Consider the following 17,546-nt stretch of genomic DNA (forward strand, 5'->3'; position numbering starts at 1 on the left):
AACATAATGAAGCTCTGCAGAACTCCAACACCTGTAGAGCACTCTTGAGAGCAAACAATTCAGAAGAAATGATAGGCAAAAGGCTTTGAAATTATGTTCTGCACATAGGGGCCCTTGAAACCCAGAAGATTAATACTTGTTCCGCCACATAGCTTAGCCAGACCATCTTCAGCTTCTGCTCTCTTTCTGAGGACCTTGCAAAAGGCTTATTTGCAAGGCAGAAGGTGTCTTCCAACAAGGCTGAAACAAAATGATTTATTACTGCAGCTGTAATCTAACCTTGTATGTCTATGCTTGTTAATAAATTCTCATGTGATACTGTCAAATGGAATTACATTTGAATGGAAATTTCTATATGATATACAGAAGTCATCAGATTTACACTTTTGCCCTGCACAAACTCAGGTAAGATTCATTCTGACATAAAGAACTCAGATTCACAATTGAAGAGTCTAAATATTTGACTTAACGCATTTTCTTTTTTTGATTATAAAATTTTCATTTCCAAGTCCACCTTGCTGCAATAGATAAGACTGTAGACTGTAGCCTGTACACACTTGTATATGTCTTAACTGCGTGCTTCTCTACAACAAAAGTTTTCTATATTTTATTGCTAATGTTCTCCAGACACGTCCCACAGTAAGTCTGGCGAGTGGATGACTATGTTAAACAAAAATTTCATTCCTCTTTCTTCAGAGAAAAAAGAATGGTGATGAGATATGCCCTTCAAAAAGATTAATTTTTTATATTTCCTTTCTCTCCCAAAAGCCATAGAACATTTTTAAAGGGCAGACCTAACTATGTGTTGAGAACAGATTTATTGGATTTTTTTTTTCCTTCTGTTGTTGGCATTTGCTGACAGGTTCCAAATTCAATGGAGAATTCTGTAATAAATATTTCTAAAGCTACAAATGCTATACTAACAGTATAGACCAACAGTGACTTTTTTATTTGAACACTTCTTTTTTATTAAGACCTACATACTTCTGTAACATCTACACACTTTAAACGAACCGACTGTTTGAGAACATTGCAAATTTGTCTTTGGATTTCTATGTTTTAAAATATATTCTGATTATTATTCCCTTTCCCAATTTCGTCTTACCTCTGTGGAGGTAACAATTTAGCAATTCAATTTTGACTTCTCTTGCACTGAAACGAGGCAAATGATTAGGCTGGAATTTCTGACCTCTTATATTCCTGGTACCATGCTGAAGCAGACAAATCAAATGGTCATCTTCACAAAAACATAGAATCATAGAATGGTTTGACTTGGAAGGGACCTTAAAGATCATCAATTTCATATATTTCATATATTTCTTAGTTATTTGCAAATCACTGCTATGCCAGGTTACTTAGCATATAATCTTAAAACTGTTTCAAACTCATATGTTTGTGACATTGCCATTTATCTGTATTTCAGATTTTGAAATATTTCTCCAATATTCTGGGAAGTGTATGGACTTGGTTCCCTCTGTGTAAGAAGATGGACAATATCAGTGTCTAAAAGTATGCTGATAACTGCACAAACATTTTATTTAAATGTGAAAAGCAACTGTCTCTATCAGAGGTGAAAAAATCAAGCAGCAAACATAATTTAAGTTTTTCAACAAAGTCTAGATTTTTCTTCCTTTTTGCTTTGAATTCCACATAAATATACTTCTATCTAGTTCCGAATATGCTTAGAAATTCACTAGGTCCCCTACTACACCTGTGAAAACATGTTACTTCATTGCTTCTATGTATGAGAAAGTCATAGAAGCATTTTCTCCACCTGTGCAATACTCATATTTTATCAAATGTCTTATACCATTATCTAAAACAATTTTTTAAAAAAGAATTGTATTTATACACAACAAGCTCATCTCAAAATGAAGTCTTGTTCTTTTATCTCTAAAGTCTCCTTTTGAAAAAAATTCCATCCATACTGACTAGGAACTCTGAAAAATCTACAAAGATCATATTCCATTTCTTGAAGCAGTAAGGCTCTGACAGTGCCACACTTCAATAGAAGAGTTCGCTTTAGAACCACAGTAATATGAGGGACTGTTTTAGGACAAACTCTTCTATCTAGAAATCTGGGAATCCTCTAGGTGGATTAGTTCATTAACGAATTAATTAATTCAGCTACAGCTTTTGCAACAAAGCCCTGTCCTGCACTGTGAGTTTTTCAAGAGGAAAACAGTCGATGCACTATGTACCACATGTGTGCAAGCCCAGAGGAGTCCAAGCATAACAGATGCCAGATGTACCACATGTACACAAGTCAGCTTGGCAAACTCTTATTTTCTAGACATACCAGATCTGCTGTGCACGTACTCAATTTCTCACCTGCACATGTACACCAGATATACCTGGATTTCTCAATGCTCAACAGTACATTTGGAACTATAGCTATGGGATATCTAGAAAATACCGGAAAAATCAACAAAGCCCATTGAGTATGTGCAGGTGGATGCAACTGGATGATTATTTAGAATGTTAGCTATACTTTCCATACTTGCTTCATTATGCGCTGAATCAGCTGTGTATCTATTACCAGCCCTTAACAGCAATGTTAAGTGTGCTGTGTGCTTTAATATACATCCATCACACTACCAGTACAACAGTTGATTCCAGGCAAATCAATGTTGTAACAGCTAATTTTCCTCATAAAATTTGAGACTTATCACCTCCTTCCCTATCTGCCAGCAAAACAGTGATTTCTAGTTAAGGGGAACATCAAGATCCAAAGGCCTGGCAATTTCAGCAGCTGAAGTTCTGACACTAATAAACTGAATTAACAAAACATTTATAGATTTTCATACAATGAATTTGAGACTGTGTTCCCAGTGTACTAGATCTGATTGTAATAGTATAGGCATCTTATCTAGTCAGATTATTGTAACAGTGAAATATCATCAACTTTCTTAATTTGACTTGAAGTGTTCCTTCCATTAGAACACATTCTGCAATAAGATATGCAGCTGTTGATGGAACACACACCCCAGCCACTAGCAATAAATTGTGATCTCCCTAGCTGTCTATGATGACAACTTTATACTCAGCAAGGTCATTAGCATAGGAGGCACAATTAGCTATAGCTTTCCAGTGCCATATTATTAAGTGAAGAAAAACACTCTTACAAGACTGCATGATTTCTCTTTTTTTAGAGTCACTGCCTCCAGCAAATTAAAAATATTTTAACCTTTATGCAAATGGAATACACCTGATATTTTCAGCATGAGACTAAAGATTACCCTCAAAATCATGACATTAAATAAAATGAACTATGAGACTTATTCTATTTTAAAAAAAAAAAAAAAAAGCCAGACACGCATATTGGGACAGGCACCTTCATTAAGCCTTGCCTCTAGTTTCAACATTAAATGGTTTGGTTTACGTCACAAGACCCCTGACTATCTAGAGGAGTACCAGATATTCTCACTAGCCCTTTCAATTCTAGCAGGCTGGGTCTGAGACAACTCTAAGCTCCAGCCCATGCTCCAGCGCGCCTGACTCAGAAAGAGCCAGGTAACAGTCTGGGCATTGTAGTATTAACTACACTGCAGTTTCTAAGAAGATTAAACAAAGGAAGAAAGGCTGTGGGAACCAAAAGAAAAATAGTGGGTAGGAGATATGGAATCAACAGTGATGCAGAATCATTGCTTCAAGCATCCTGTACTTGTTTATACATCTAAAACCCAATGAAAATGTGGGATGAGCCCATCAATGCTTTTCAGTATAATAGTACTTCTGCTCATTCTCCAAAAATAGCACAATATAAACACATCATTATGACTCAACTTTCAAAAAGACTTTATATATATATGTACACACACACACACACACACACATATACATATAAAAATTAGAGAGGGAAGAGAAGGATATGCACAGAGATGGTAGTCTCAGTGTTGCAGAAAGTCTCTGAGGGAAAGAATAGAATGGTTAACACATGCCAAGAGGACAGTCCAGGGAAAACACAGATAAACCACTGATTTCCAAGAAAAATCTGACAACTTTAGATACAATTAACTCCTGAAAATGGAGACTGGACTGGGGGAGGTTCAGACAATCCCACAGCTGATGAAACAGGGAAAATGGGATAAACTGGGGTTTATGATGGGCAAGGAGAAGCATAAAGATATTTTGGTGAGTACAAAGAGCAATCTACAGAAGCTGTGTGAGCTGTGTTTTTTCTCAAGCCAAATTAAGTCACAGTACATAGGGACCTTTAAAGAGTTCTAAATTTCTCTTCAAATGGGAAACCCCTCCAACAATATGCACAGTGAGGATGGAGGTTGTTACCCTCTCCCCTTTTGAAAAAACTGAAGAAATAGCTAAGGCAAATTTCTGCTTTAACAGACGTTTTTGTACAGTTGCCACTTTGCCATGGCTTTCCCATTGAGGTACCACAACCACATTGTAATGCAGCAGTTGGTAGATTACAGAGGTGCAAGTAGTGATTTACACTTATAGCTCATATCCACTGTTTATTTGGCCTGCAGTGATGAACTTGTGTCTGTACTGAAACAAAAGCCAAAACAGTATCTCTGTAGCCTATAAGCAGCTTGTTCATAACAATGAGAAAAACGCTTGATGAACCAAAATCATGACTGTGTTTCTTTATTGACTCAAAATTAATCCCTTATTTGAGAATCTATTAACACTAACAGAAGGATATTCATTGATTACGTTTTGATTAACAACCTTGTCTGAGTAATTTCAGTATTTTGCTAGTTGTACCCTCTGTTAACTGCTGCAGAAAAATCACGTGATCAACAGCACTGTGTCCCAGTTAATTAAAGCGCTCCTTTCTGCTGCACCATCATTTATGAATGTTGTGCATTACAATCTACTATTGTATTCTGCATTTTCTTAATTACTCAGCTTAGATTTTCACCAACACACTCTGCAGTCTGAGTAGTGCCACCCCACTTGGAACATGAACTGGCATCTACACAGTCACACTCCAGCACTGACACAGGGAAAAATCATTACTGCTCTATTTGCATCATAACTCAGTTGATGCAATAGTGTGAAACAGGACATCTCTGAAGTCCTCTCAGTACCTCAGAGAAATAACCATCATGGAGTTTTAGTAAGGTTGTCAAATTTACTGACAGAGAACAATCATAACTAAGAGGCTTGCCTTCTTAATGGTTTCTATGAATTAATTTTAAGACTATGACCTTTTAGAAAAGTATCCCTAGATTTTTACATTCTTATATTTAAATGTTTTATATGCTCAGCATCAGGACATATTCCATCAACTTCAAATGCATTCAGTCAGGAATGAATTTGTGCCTTTGTAGAGCTAGCCCACACAGGCTGAAAGCTTGCATTCTGATTAACTTGTATTTTCATACAACACAATATCTGTGCTTTTCTGTTGTCAATGTAAATGACTGACAGTCTGTCTTTTAATATTAGCTTTTAAAAGAACTCTAATACCTAAACATTAGGGAAATATTTTCTTCAAACCAAAATGCGCATCTAAAATCAAAAGATCATAATCTCCAAAACAGTTGTATTGAATATATGTCATAATTTTCATAACTGAATGGGAGAACAAATATGCTTACATCTGTGAGGTGGACTTCATTGCATCTACCTTCATTGCTAAGCTCATTAAAATCTTCTTTCCTCTCTTGTTGCATCAGTAGCTTTCCACTTGTACCCAAGCTTCATTCACAACTTCTGATATTACTACTGCCTTCCTCATTTCCTATAACAACTTTTTGGGACCCAAAGCTTCCCACCAGCCCTTTTGGAAGTTTTAAGTCATCCAGTCACATGCAGTGGCTTTTCTGTTTCATTCCCTTTTTTTTATATTCCCTTCTCTTGAGGGACCACTAATGCAATTCCCTAGATCACATCCAGCCATGAAGAATTTCTGGGAAATGTCTGGGAATCCTTTAACAAAAAAGGCTGGCTTACATTGGAGAACAAGACAAAACTGAGGAAGTAAAGTTACTGTGGATTTGGGTTCTCCATAATAACTGTCTTCAAAATGAAAAGAAACAAATGAGAGCAAATAATGAAACATAATATAGCCTGTTTCAGCTTTTCCACCAAGAAAGTAATTTCAACATTCCAGGCTAGATTCTCCTTAGTTCTACTCTTAAAATAGAGAGAAGATCCCATTAGCATCTTCAGCACACCAACTAGTCCAGTGAAGAAGGCATCAGGGTCGGTACGGGGACCCACCTTCGCCTTCCCAAATGACTTATTCACTCGAAAGAGTAACAGCTCAACATGAAGGTGAAAGCCCTATGCCTGAATATCCTGTAGGTCTGCACAAGGGCACGTTCCGGAGGAGCAAGGAATACTGATGGAGGCCTGTGCTGGGAGTCAGAGAATGGAAGCACAAGGCTATTAGGTCCACAGATTTATTACAGTCACCTCTGCTTGTTCATGAAGAAGGTCCAGGTTTAGCCTTTAGTTTTGATAGCTTTGAAAGCAACCCTCACAAAACCAGTGTGAAGTTCACAGACTTTACTGTCTCATAGCTAAAATTTTCAGAGTATGCACATGTATATATAAAACCTGTCAGTCAATGCAAACCGCGTCTTTATTTTTTTAAAACATGCAGATGGTGATAACTACAAAGAAGGAGCTTGTACGATTCAGCTCTTAGTTAACACTGCTAATGCTCCTTCTATGGATAGAGCAGTATTTCAACATTACTGTCATGAGCAACTTGAAATAGGGTACCATTTGTAATGCCAAACATAAGCTTCTGCTCCCAGGAACTTCCTCTGACTTTGTTTTAGATTTTGAAATCATTTTCAGTAAGTTGAGAAATACACAGCATATATACATATGCACATACATATTTCTTTATTAATTTATTCTTGATCTTAAATGTATAATAAGATTAAACATAAATACTCTGACATCACTGAAGCATCACCTATCTTCATAAGATCTAAATTTTTCCTGAGGTGGTCTATAAACCAGCTCAGCCAGCCACTAAAAATAAAAACTATCATCTCATGTGTGTTCAAAAAAAGATAATTAAATCTATGAGTAAAATGCTGAAAAAAATAGTCACAGTAAATATCACGTTATGATCATTCAGGGGAAATAATGAGAAATAAAGATAGAATAAATAGCTATAATAAATTAGCACATTACCATCAGATACTTTTTCTCATTACACTTTATTTCCAGAGAGCAAGCACTTAAAGTCTGGCAATAAGTAGCAGAAAATTTTCAGTTGCTTGTTTAGACATGATTTTTTTTTTCTTCTCCTTGCACCTCTGCAGTCACTGTGATTCTCAGGCGTTTATAATAAGACTTTCTTTGGAATTCATAGCAAACTTCTAAAAGCTGCAACAGGAGATTGCCTACTTGGTATACAACATTTCCATTATGTCATTAAAGCAAATATGTTATCTAAAAGCAAAAAGAACGTAAGAAGAACAGAAAAAAACTACTTGTATCAGAAAAGATTTCTTTTTTTAAAATTTTCATTTTGAAATGTGACAGAATTTTTTAAGTGCTGCTTTAGCAGAAGTATAAAATATGTCTCTAAAGAGTTGCTTTCAGCTACAAGCATAGAAAATAGGTTAAATAGGATACTTGTATCACTTTTCAGCTATTGTTGGACTAAAAATGTGCAAGTTGTGTCTAAAAATGTGCTCCTGCTTTCTTAACTGATATTAACATACTGAATACTTTGAGAAGTACTTGTCTGTATTATGCTGTGATGAATAAAACAATATCCCATAACCTTCAGGTGAATTCCAAGAGCCAACATGCATGCCTCATGGTAGTTGCTTCCTATAGTGAAAAAAAAAAATAGTAAAAAAAATGTACCACAAAAATCAAAAGACCACAGAGATCTCACTCTGTCACTGTCAGGGACAACAGTACCTCTACATCACCAACTCACAGACTACCAGTTCATCCACAACACACAATTAGAAGCGCTCAAGATTTTAAAAGATGTCTGTTGATTCTGGACGTTCGGTTTGAAATCAATCTTCTATTAAAAAGGAAGGCCAACCACCACTTAAAAATTATAAGGCCCCAAAGAAACAAATGAGAAAAAATCTGAAACCTCCTATTATTAGTAATTTTTTTCATTCTGCCCATGGAGTTTGACACTATCATTATTAAATCTCTATCTCCTTTTGAAATACATGTACTTTGATTTCAGATACAGAATAGACTGTACATTAATAATTAATAATTATTATCTCCACAAGAAAGAAAGAAAAACAGCAAGGTAACTTCAGTCCTTGATATTTAGATACAATGTTTTCAAAATAATAACCCCTGATGCATTTTCAGGGGAGACAAACAGATGAGAATTATGGAAATGGAACTATTGTTCTGTTTCATCATTTTAATGAGAATCTGTTTCCCCTCATTGTTTGGGTTCGGGTTTGTTTTTTTTTTTTCCTGTTTTCCTCATCTTCTGTGCTATGGAGTACTACTGTTAAATGCTACAATCATGTAATAATTTTGCATGGAAGGAACTTCTGAGGGTTGCCTAATATAAGCATCTTCCAGAATTATTTAAATCCAAAATCTGAAACTTTCTCTTCAGCACAAAATTTAGCAATTTCAAAACCACTTCACACTAATAACAGAGGATTATAGATGTTTTTCCAGTATCAGACAAAATTCAGTCCATGCAGCAGAGAACTCCTTCACAAGAGTGGTAACAGGCAAGCAAAAACATTTTCCACGGCATGGTTCTGATAAAAACATGATCCCTAAAATCATAGTGAATTATTAACCTTTAAAAATCTAGCTGTTGCACTACTTAGACTAGTCCATGCATGCACCAAATAGGTAAATCACAGAATACATTTTTTTTCCCCCACCAGTAAAAGAACAAAGTCAAGATCAGCTGTCCAGACAAGTATATAGGACTGGTCTACTATAAGAAGTTTATTGACATGTTTCCTCACTGGAAGCTCACCACAGGGAGACACCAGGCAACGCATTCAGGAGAGATTCTTAACAAAGCGACTTCACATTGAGGTGCAGGAAACTGTGTGTAATCTGAAGTATAAACAGCCATTGGTTTTGGCTTTGTTATTAATCCATCCAAATAAGCAGTCAGAAAAAATGTTGTTCATCCACAGTACACAGAAACAAACTAAAACCCCAACACACACCACTATATACTATATCATATTTTAAACCCCCATTTTATAGATGCCAAAATTAAGAAAAAAGATCAGTTACCTAAAATAAAAGCTAGAAAAAAATGTCCAATTTGTCATACATTTTAAAGTATTTGTGCAGAGAATGTTATGCTCTCTTCAGCTACCAAAAACTTCAAAAAATTCATGATTAAAATGAGTGTTAAAACCATATCAGAAGTAAAATTCATTGCAACTCATCTAACGATGAGTCCCATAGTAGCACAACACCCAACCTGCATCCTGCAGAACCACCCTCATAGGCTTCATCCGCCACGCCCTCGCCTCCCCTCCCGGTCACGCCCCTGACAGACATTTCTGGTTTCCATTTTTATTGGATCTTTTATTGTTACGCTTTCTGGACAACAAAACCATCAGAAAAGTATTGCATTCAAATATAACAGACACCTCCTTTTAGCTCTCTCCTGCAAGCTAAATCATCTAGCTGCAGGAGGCAGTCAGGAGCCAGAGCTGGGCTGCGCGGCTGCGGGAGAGAGGAGTGCACCCTCCCACAGGTGCAGAAGGGAGAATGGCCAGGCAAAATGTTACTTTCCATTTTGCAGTATTATCAGATTACTTTACCAGTCCCTGCCCTGGGCTAGAACTACTATTTTTGGTTTTTACTAAGAAGTGTGTTTTCACTTCTGATAACCTCTGTTGGTACGCTTCTAAGTTCTTCAAGAAGTTATTAAGATTATAGACAAGAGTTACTAGATATGCTACTGTGCATCTTGTAAATTAATTCTCGAAGGACTTTTTAATGCTGATTTGCACAGTACCAGGGTAACTCAGGCTGGCAGGGATGTGGGGCACTCTCCAGTTCCAGCCCCTGCCCAGAGCAGGCTCAGACACGGGGTCAGACTGGGCTGCTCAGTACTTCACCCAGTTTGAGCATGAACCCCCCAAGGATGGAGACAACACATCCTCCCCAGGCCCCGGCTCTACTGCTGGGCTGTCCTCCTGGGGAAAAGCCTTGTGCTTATCTCCAGCGTGAGCCTCCACTGTTTTAGCTGTGCTGCTGCCTCTCACCCTGCCACATGCACCACTGTGAAGAGCCTGACTGTGTCTCCTTCATCATCTCCCATCAGTGCCAGGGATGCCGTTGAGTGCTTCTGAAACCATCCCTCCTCCCAGCTGAACCAGCCCTGGTCCTGCAGCCTCTTCTTGGAGGCCAGGGGCTCCAGTCCCACCATCCATCACCAGGATGATCACTATCCCCTGAAGTCCCTCTGGTTTGCTGATGTCTCTTCTGGGTTGGGAACCCAAACTGGAGGTGGTACCCAGGTGGGGTCTGACAAGCACAAAGCAGAGGGGACAGTCTCTGCCCTCTCCTGGCTCTCGGGCCATGTCCTGCTCACATCCTTACAGGCACGGCTGGTCCTCGTTGCTGCCTGGACATATGGATATCCCTGGCTCAGCTGGCTGCCCACCAGTGCCCAGGGACATGAGCTGGCAGTGTGCGCTTGCAGCCCAGAAAGCCAGCCGTGTCCTGGCTGCATCACAAGAGGTGTGACCAGCAGGTCGAGGGAGGTGATCCTGCCCCTCCACTCTGCTCTTGTGAGACCCCACCTGGAGTACTGTGTCCAGCTCTGGGGGCCCCAGTGCGGGAGAGACATGGAGCTGTTGGAGTAAGTCCAGAGAAGGGCCACGAAGCTGATCAGAGGGCTGGAGCACCTCTCTTATGAGGACAGGCTGAGAGAGTTGGGGTTGTTCAGCCTGGAGAAAAGAAGGCTCCAGGGAGATCTAATTGCGGCCTTCCAGTACCTGAGGGGGCCTACAGGAAAGATGGTGAGGGACTGTTTATCAGGGAGTGTAGTGACAGGACAAGGGGTAATGGGTTTAAGCTGAAGGAGGGTCGATTTAGATTAGACGTCAGAAAGAAATTCTTTACTGTTAGAGTGGTGAGGCACTGGAACATGTTGCCCAGAGAAGCTGTGGATGCCCCATCCCTGGAAGTGTTCAAGGCCAGGTTGGATGGGGCTTTGGGCAACCTGGTCTAGTGGAGGGTGTCCCTGCCCATGGCAGGGGGGGTTGGAACTAGATGATCTTTGAGGTCCCTTCCAACCCAAACTATTCTATGATTCTATGATTCTATGACATGCTCCAGAGCTGACCCCTCCCCAGGGCTGCACGTGCCCTCCATCCCCTCCATCACTGGTGGAGATGCTGAACAGGACAGACTCTGCACAGACCCTGTGGAATCTCCCTTGATACCAGCCTCTAGGCAGTGTCTGACCCATACTCACCACCCTGTGAGCCCACCTCCCAACCAGGTCCTCACCCACCAACATGTCCTCCCTCCCAGAACGTAATGTCACAGACCAGGTACAAGAATATTGCGGGAGACAGTGCCAAAAGCCTGGCTACAGCAGAGGTAGGTGGCATTTGCTGCTCTCTGCTTGTCCTCACAATCATGTCGCAGAAGGTAATCAGGTGGGTCAGGCATGACTTACCCTTGGTAAATCCTCACCAACTGCTCCCTGTCGCTGTCCTCTCCCTGCTGTGCCCAGATGTGGGCTCCAGAAGGTCTCACTCCTTGATTTTACCTGGGACTGACAGGAGGCTGGCCGGCCTGTGGTTCCTCAGGTTGGCTGAAGGTAGATGTGAGATTGGCCTTTCTCCAGTTGCTGGGGACCTCCCTGATCTCCACGACCTTTGAGAGCTGATGGAGAGCAGCTGCACAAGGACATCAGCCACCTCCCTCAGCACCCTGGGGTGCAGCCCAACGGGTCCCAGGGTTGTGTGTGGGTCGAGTGCTCCCGAGTAATCCCTGACTCAACCGCCATCCCCAGCTGGAAGCTCATCTCCTCTTTGAGCACAGAGGCCTGGCAGACCTTGCTGGTGACAACAAAGAAGGTGGTGGGGATCTGCCTTATCTGTGTCTGCTGTCACTGTATCACCTTCACGATCGGTGATTTTGTCAGGGAGACCATTGCACATCAAGGAGTCAGTGATCCACATTCCAGTTTTCCTGAGTACACCCCGGCCCGTGCTGTGCTGCGCTGCGCATATGACTTGGCCTTTAGGCTGTGTTGTGCTGCACAAATTCCTTGGCTGCAGGACAAACTCAGACAACAATTTTAAGAGAGGAGCCTGCGGGCAGCTCCCACTCATCACCACCTGCACCACCGTGCTTTCATCTAAAAGTGCAGCAAGAAGTTCTCATGAGAACATTGTTTCTTTTTGCCAGCAGAAAAGATGAATAGAGTTGTTTCCTTGGAAGAAAAGCCTGTAATAGCTTGAATGAGCAAAATAGGTCAGCCTTTCTATGGATAGGGTCTGCACAGTGTGCTGTATGAGGACTGGAGGACCATTTGATAACAAGAAGTTATCCCTGCCAACCTCCAGCAATCTCCTGAATGCCTGGTGTCCTGACACATTAAAGTTCCCAATGAGGAAGGGGGCCTGTGAGACAAAGGCTGCTTCAGGCTCTTCAGAGAAAGCTCCATCTGCTTCCTTACCCTGGTCAGTGGTCTGTAGCACATTCCACCACAGTGTCATGCTTAGTGACCTGTCCTCCAATCCTGACAAGCTCTTACCTAGACCTGAGCCCCACACATCTGAGCTGCTCCTTCACATGGAGGGCAGCCCCCTTCCTCCTCTTCTCTGCCTGTCTCTCCTAAAGGGCTTGTCTCCATCCATCACAGCACTCCAGCCACATGAGCTGTTCTGCCACGTCACAGGTATCCCAATGATGCTGCAGATCTATGACTACATGCTGAGCTCTCATCCCTCCTGCTCAACTATGTATATATGTATGTGTGCACACCCTGGAGGTGGACATCCTTTTGTCCTGTTGTAACATGTCCGAGCTCTGCCTTGTTCCCCCAACGTTGCACTTTTGCCTTCTGCCCTTGCCACACCATTTTCTCACTTACCTCTGGGCTGTAATTTCTCTCTGGTGTCACTCCCAGTTTAACAGTCTCCTCACCAGACAGGCCAACCTCTTGGCAAAGATGCTTTTGCCACAATAAATTAGAAAGAGAAAATTACAGTAATCACAAATGTGGAACTCAGAGGGCAAGTTAAGTTTTGTTCTAGGCCACCTAATCTGCTCCACGAGTCACTCTGAAATCCAGCTCTTCACTCACTGGGTGACAACTACCGGACATGTACTGCTCCCCAACCACATACACATGTAACTATAGCTCAGCTCTGCCTTAAGGTAGCTGATTTCTCCCTGCCAATCTCTTGTACTCAGCCCATCTGATTTTCAGTCTCCAGGACAGGACCAATGACCTGTTTCATAGCTATAATTTCATTGATGCCACAGCAAAATAAAAGAGAAAAGTTGTATTTCGTGTGTTCATACATTTCTCACTGGTCATTTTGTTTCTGAGCTACTGTAAACATCCTCTGGGAAAATTCAGCTCAAAAGCAATAAGAAAACCCTATTATCTTTTGAACAGTAAAGAAAAAAGAGTTGCTGTAATCAGAAACTGTACAGCAGAATAGCCATTTAACTCATTTTTTACTAAACTAGAACACTCTACTGTGCAGCCCCTGGTTACAATGGGTTGAAAAACTCACATAATTCAGAGACCGTAAGTACAAATGACAATCAAGATCTTGGTAGAAAGAAGCCAGACATTCCTATTTATGGGCAGAAATTTAACATGGTCCAAAATGTGATCTGTTGTTTTGAATGGCGAAGCTTTCATCAATTTGAGCAGGCAGTTTCCACTCAGCTTTCTGTTACCAGAGTTACACAAGCAGATGATGAAGAGAGGGAAACAGCAGCAAAGGCTTCATTTCTGAAGCAACAGCCATACTTTAGTCCCTCAATATGTAACTCCTTTACTCAAAACGTAACCAGGGTCAGTACATTACAAATAAAGATAACAGCTTTGAAGTTAAGGATTGTTCAGAGGCAGCCACATGTATGATCTAGCAAATGTTAGCTTTTGTAAACCTTTTCTATCTCAAATACCCTTCCCTTCCACAGCTCTTGCCAATAGAACAACTCCCTCTCTATCACTCAAGGACTAATATCAAAACAAGCTAAATAAAATAATAAAAACCCTGTTTTGGTAAAGAAATAAGACTACCAATTATTCTTCAGGAATTAAAAATTAAAGAAATAAAACAAAAGTAAACTTTTAGGATTATTACTTGTTACTTTTTCATTGAATAAGTGTGAAACATCAGAATCAACAATTTCTACAATCATGTGAAGAAAAGGAAGGCTGGAAAATTCAGACATTGGTAGACAGTACTTGGTAAGAAGGATGCACAAAAATAACACAGCTATTCTCACTACTAACCACAATATGCAATTACTAATATAAAACTTCTGCATTTGACAGAAAATCTAAACCAAGCCTCAATAGGGAGGAAATTAGTTCTTAAAAAGGAAGAATTTTGCTTTTCTTGCACAACAAGAACACCTACCTAAGTGGCTTTGCAAGACATTCGGATGAGACCCTTTATGCAAAACAAACACACACACACTCACTCAGGGTTATTCTGCATTTTCTTTTGAATAAATCTCAGTTTTAAAGAAGTAAGTTTGTCACAGGTTAAACCCCAGAGCTTGCTTTAAAGAAGTGATATTCTAAGTTTTCAAGGAGGTTACCCACATCATCTTTCACCTGTCCAAAACTCTCTGCACACCGTAGTGGTCTCTCCCCTAAGGCATGTTACAAAAGGCTCTTACGCTGTTAGCCTGCTTAAGGAGCAGAAGAAAGCAAGTCCGCATATCCTGAACAGTTTCCAGATGATTAGCAACACTGACCAAAACTAGCCTTTCTTAATTAAAAAGGCACAGAATCTGAGACCTCAGAACAATGGTATTAAGACAAGATTAGGGAAGAACCATGAACAAAAAAATACACGCGTACAGCATTACTTCTGCCAGTCTCCTACTTCAGCACTGACCACAGATCTTCCTCAGACCGGTGACAACCTGTAAAAGTAAACTGTGGCAGACAAATAGAAGTTACAACAAGAAAAAAACAATCAGGGAGGCAAGGCTGGGGGGAGGCCATAATGCTAATGCTAAAAGGATTTAAATCTTATACTTTTTTTATTTCAGGGATTGTTTGGAGGCAAGAGGGAAGCAAAAGAAAGGTGGTGGTGGGAAGTGTCTTAAGGATTAGTATGTTCTGGTATTGCTTTGGAAAATGATCCCAAGTGAATTATTCTTAGTGAAATATGATTTCAGAAAACCTATGCTCTCTTATAAAAAAAAGAGAAATGTATAAATGAAGAAAATACAAACTAATACCTACCTATTCACAAACCCCAGTGTTTTATAAAAAAACTAACACAAATTAAAAAAAAAAACCCAACAACAAACCACCCACAAATAAACATTCAGAATCAACCATTCCCATCTGTCCTGTAATTTATGGAATTTACAAGTTTAAGTGTAATGCAAATGCACTAGTATAAATACATCACTTTAATACTGCTTTAGAGAAGATAACAGAACGAAGTTGCTCACCCATTCAGAAAGATTCTGGAGATGTACAGATTAATCAAAGATTAATACAGACTTTCAGTTCTGGCCAAACACTTAAAACCTGAATCTCATTCAGGGTTTTGCCTGGAGTAAGAATTCATCTCTGCTGTAAGGCATACGAACCACTTGGTTAGAACAACAGAAACTCAACAAACCCTACAAAAAAACCCCAATCCTCAACTACATTATGCATTTTTCCGATGAGTTGTGGTGACAGAACCGATACCTGAGAATTAAGTTTAAGGCACATACTGTAAAGAGAAGTTGGTATATTCTGGAAAAAAACCCAACACCTAAATTATAGTATTTTAATCTACAGCAATGCTCCTCCTCTTCCCCCTCCATAAGAGAATAGTATTACTTTCTCTGATGCTTTCTTGTTGCCATGGCATCCTTTCTACCGTAGGTCTCTTCACCCTTTTTATTTCCCCAGTTGGCATTCAACCTGTGGGCATCTTCCCCTCTGCTCAAAAGCTTATAAATCCATGCTTCTTTTTGAAACAATACATTTGATCTGTTGAATAAGACATATCATTCCAGACCTCAGAGAGTCAGCTTTTGGTAAGATGCACAACATTGTTTCTAAACACACGAGGACTGAGGTTGTACTTGGACAGCGAGCAGTTCATCCAAAATCTTTGTTTGTATGTGTTTGTTTAGCACCTCACACTAGGGTGCTGATCCCAAGGAAAAAGACTGTCAGGCACTCTAATAAATCTCACTCACTTCTTCTACTTGAATACTCAATTTGTTCTCTCAATTTCGGTGTGTATCTTCCCAAGATCTTAATTTTCCTGATATGTAATCTATGCTGTGGCATGCATCTTCATCAAGATGTCTGTCCATCCACCTCAGAGATTCCTGACACATCTCACCGAGCTGGCTGAAGGCAGACACACCACCAAGGAAGACACCTTCCCAAGAAGAAAACCTCCGTTTCCCAAGCGCATGTTTTTAGTCTACCTGCCTTCAAGTCTTTCGCTTACGATAGCTGACACTTTCCTCTCAGCTGCGCAACGCGAGCACAAGTCTCCAGCCGCCGCTTCCCAGCCGCGCCGGCTGCGCTCCCGGGCGGCTCCGAGACCGGCGGCGGGGGCCGGTCCGCTGCTCTCCCCAGAGCTGCGCGCAGCGTCGCCGCTAACAACTACTGTCACACACACAGAAAGGAACACAGGAGACTTGCACCTGTTACAACTACGAAGTGAGATTCAGCGCACGGGAAGGGCGACTCTTCTTCCCAAAGTGCAACAGGTTTCTTACCACCACCACCACCACCCAGCACCCGGATTCACCAGGTGCCCGGACGGAGGAGCCCGGTCCCGGTCGCGGTCCCGGTCGCAGGCACTCACCGGCGGCGCGGGCGCGGAGCCTCCGCCGCGCTTGGCGGAGCCGCGCCGGGAGCTCAGCCGCCGCCAGGACTCCGCCAGCCTCCCGCGGCCGCCGCCCGCCGTCCCCTCGACGGCGCAGCCCCGCTCCGCCGCCCCGGGGCTCTGCCGCCTCTGCCCCATGGCCCGCGGCGCCGCCGGGTCCCGCTGGTCGCTCCGCGCCGCCCTTAGTTTTAACGATGCTGCGGAGACACCGCGGGGGGGGGGGGGGGGCAGGGGAGGCGGGCTGGGGCGGAGCGGCGCCGCCCGCCCTCCGCGGCAGCGGGACTGCCCCGGGGGAGCCCCGGTGCCGGGGTGACGGGGCGAGCGGCGCGTGTTCCGCGGGGGCTGGGGGGCGCGGGAAGGGAGGGGCGTCCGGGGGGAGCAGTTGCGGGGGGGGGGTGGTAGGGGACACCCGCCTGGGGAGGGGGTGATGGGGCAGGCGTGGTGTCCCTGGTGGACATACCCCACAGCTCGTCGTACCCCACAGCAAAATTGGAGTTTTAATCTAGGGCGAGAGCCGAAAAAGGTGCCCGGCGTGAACTGGGAAACAGGCACGGTAAGGGAAAAGGG

The 17,546-nt window shown here is 41.9% G+C and overlaps 1 protein-coding gene across 2 annotated transcripts in view; it reads right to left on the minus strand.

The window, feature by feature from the left end:
• TRPM3 (transient receptor potential cation channel subfamily M member 3) overlaps window positions 1-17,146 on the minus strand; it is a 424,445-nt gene extending 407,299 nt beyond the window's left edge. For both annotated transcript variants that reach the window (XM_075739535.1, XM_075739534.1), the window contains exon 1: window positions 16,959-17,146. In XM_075739535.1, the coding sequence (XP_075595650.1) occupies window positions 16,959-17,117 (159 nt within the window). In that variant the 5' untranslated portion in view covers window positions 17,118-17,146. The remainder of the gene's footprint in view (window positions 1-16,958) is intronic.
• Between the last annotated feature and the right edge of the window lie 400 nt (window positions 17,147-17,546).

The sequence above is a fragment of the Balearica regulorum genome, chromosome Z (assembly GCF_011004875.1).
Source record: "Balearica regulorum gibbericeps isolate bBalReg1 chromosome Z, bBalReg1.pri, whole genome shotgun sequence".
NCBI lineage: Eukaryota > Metazoa > Chordata > Aves > Gruiformes > Gruidae > Balearica > Balearica regulorum.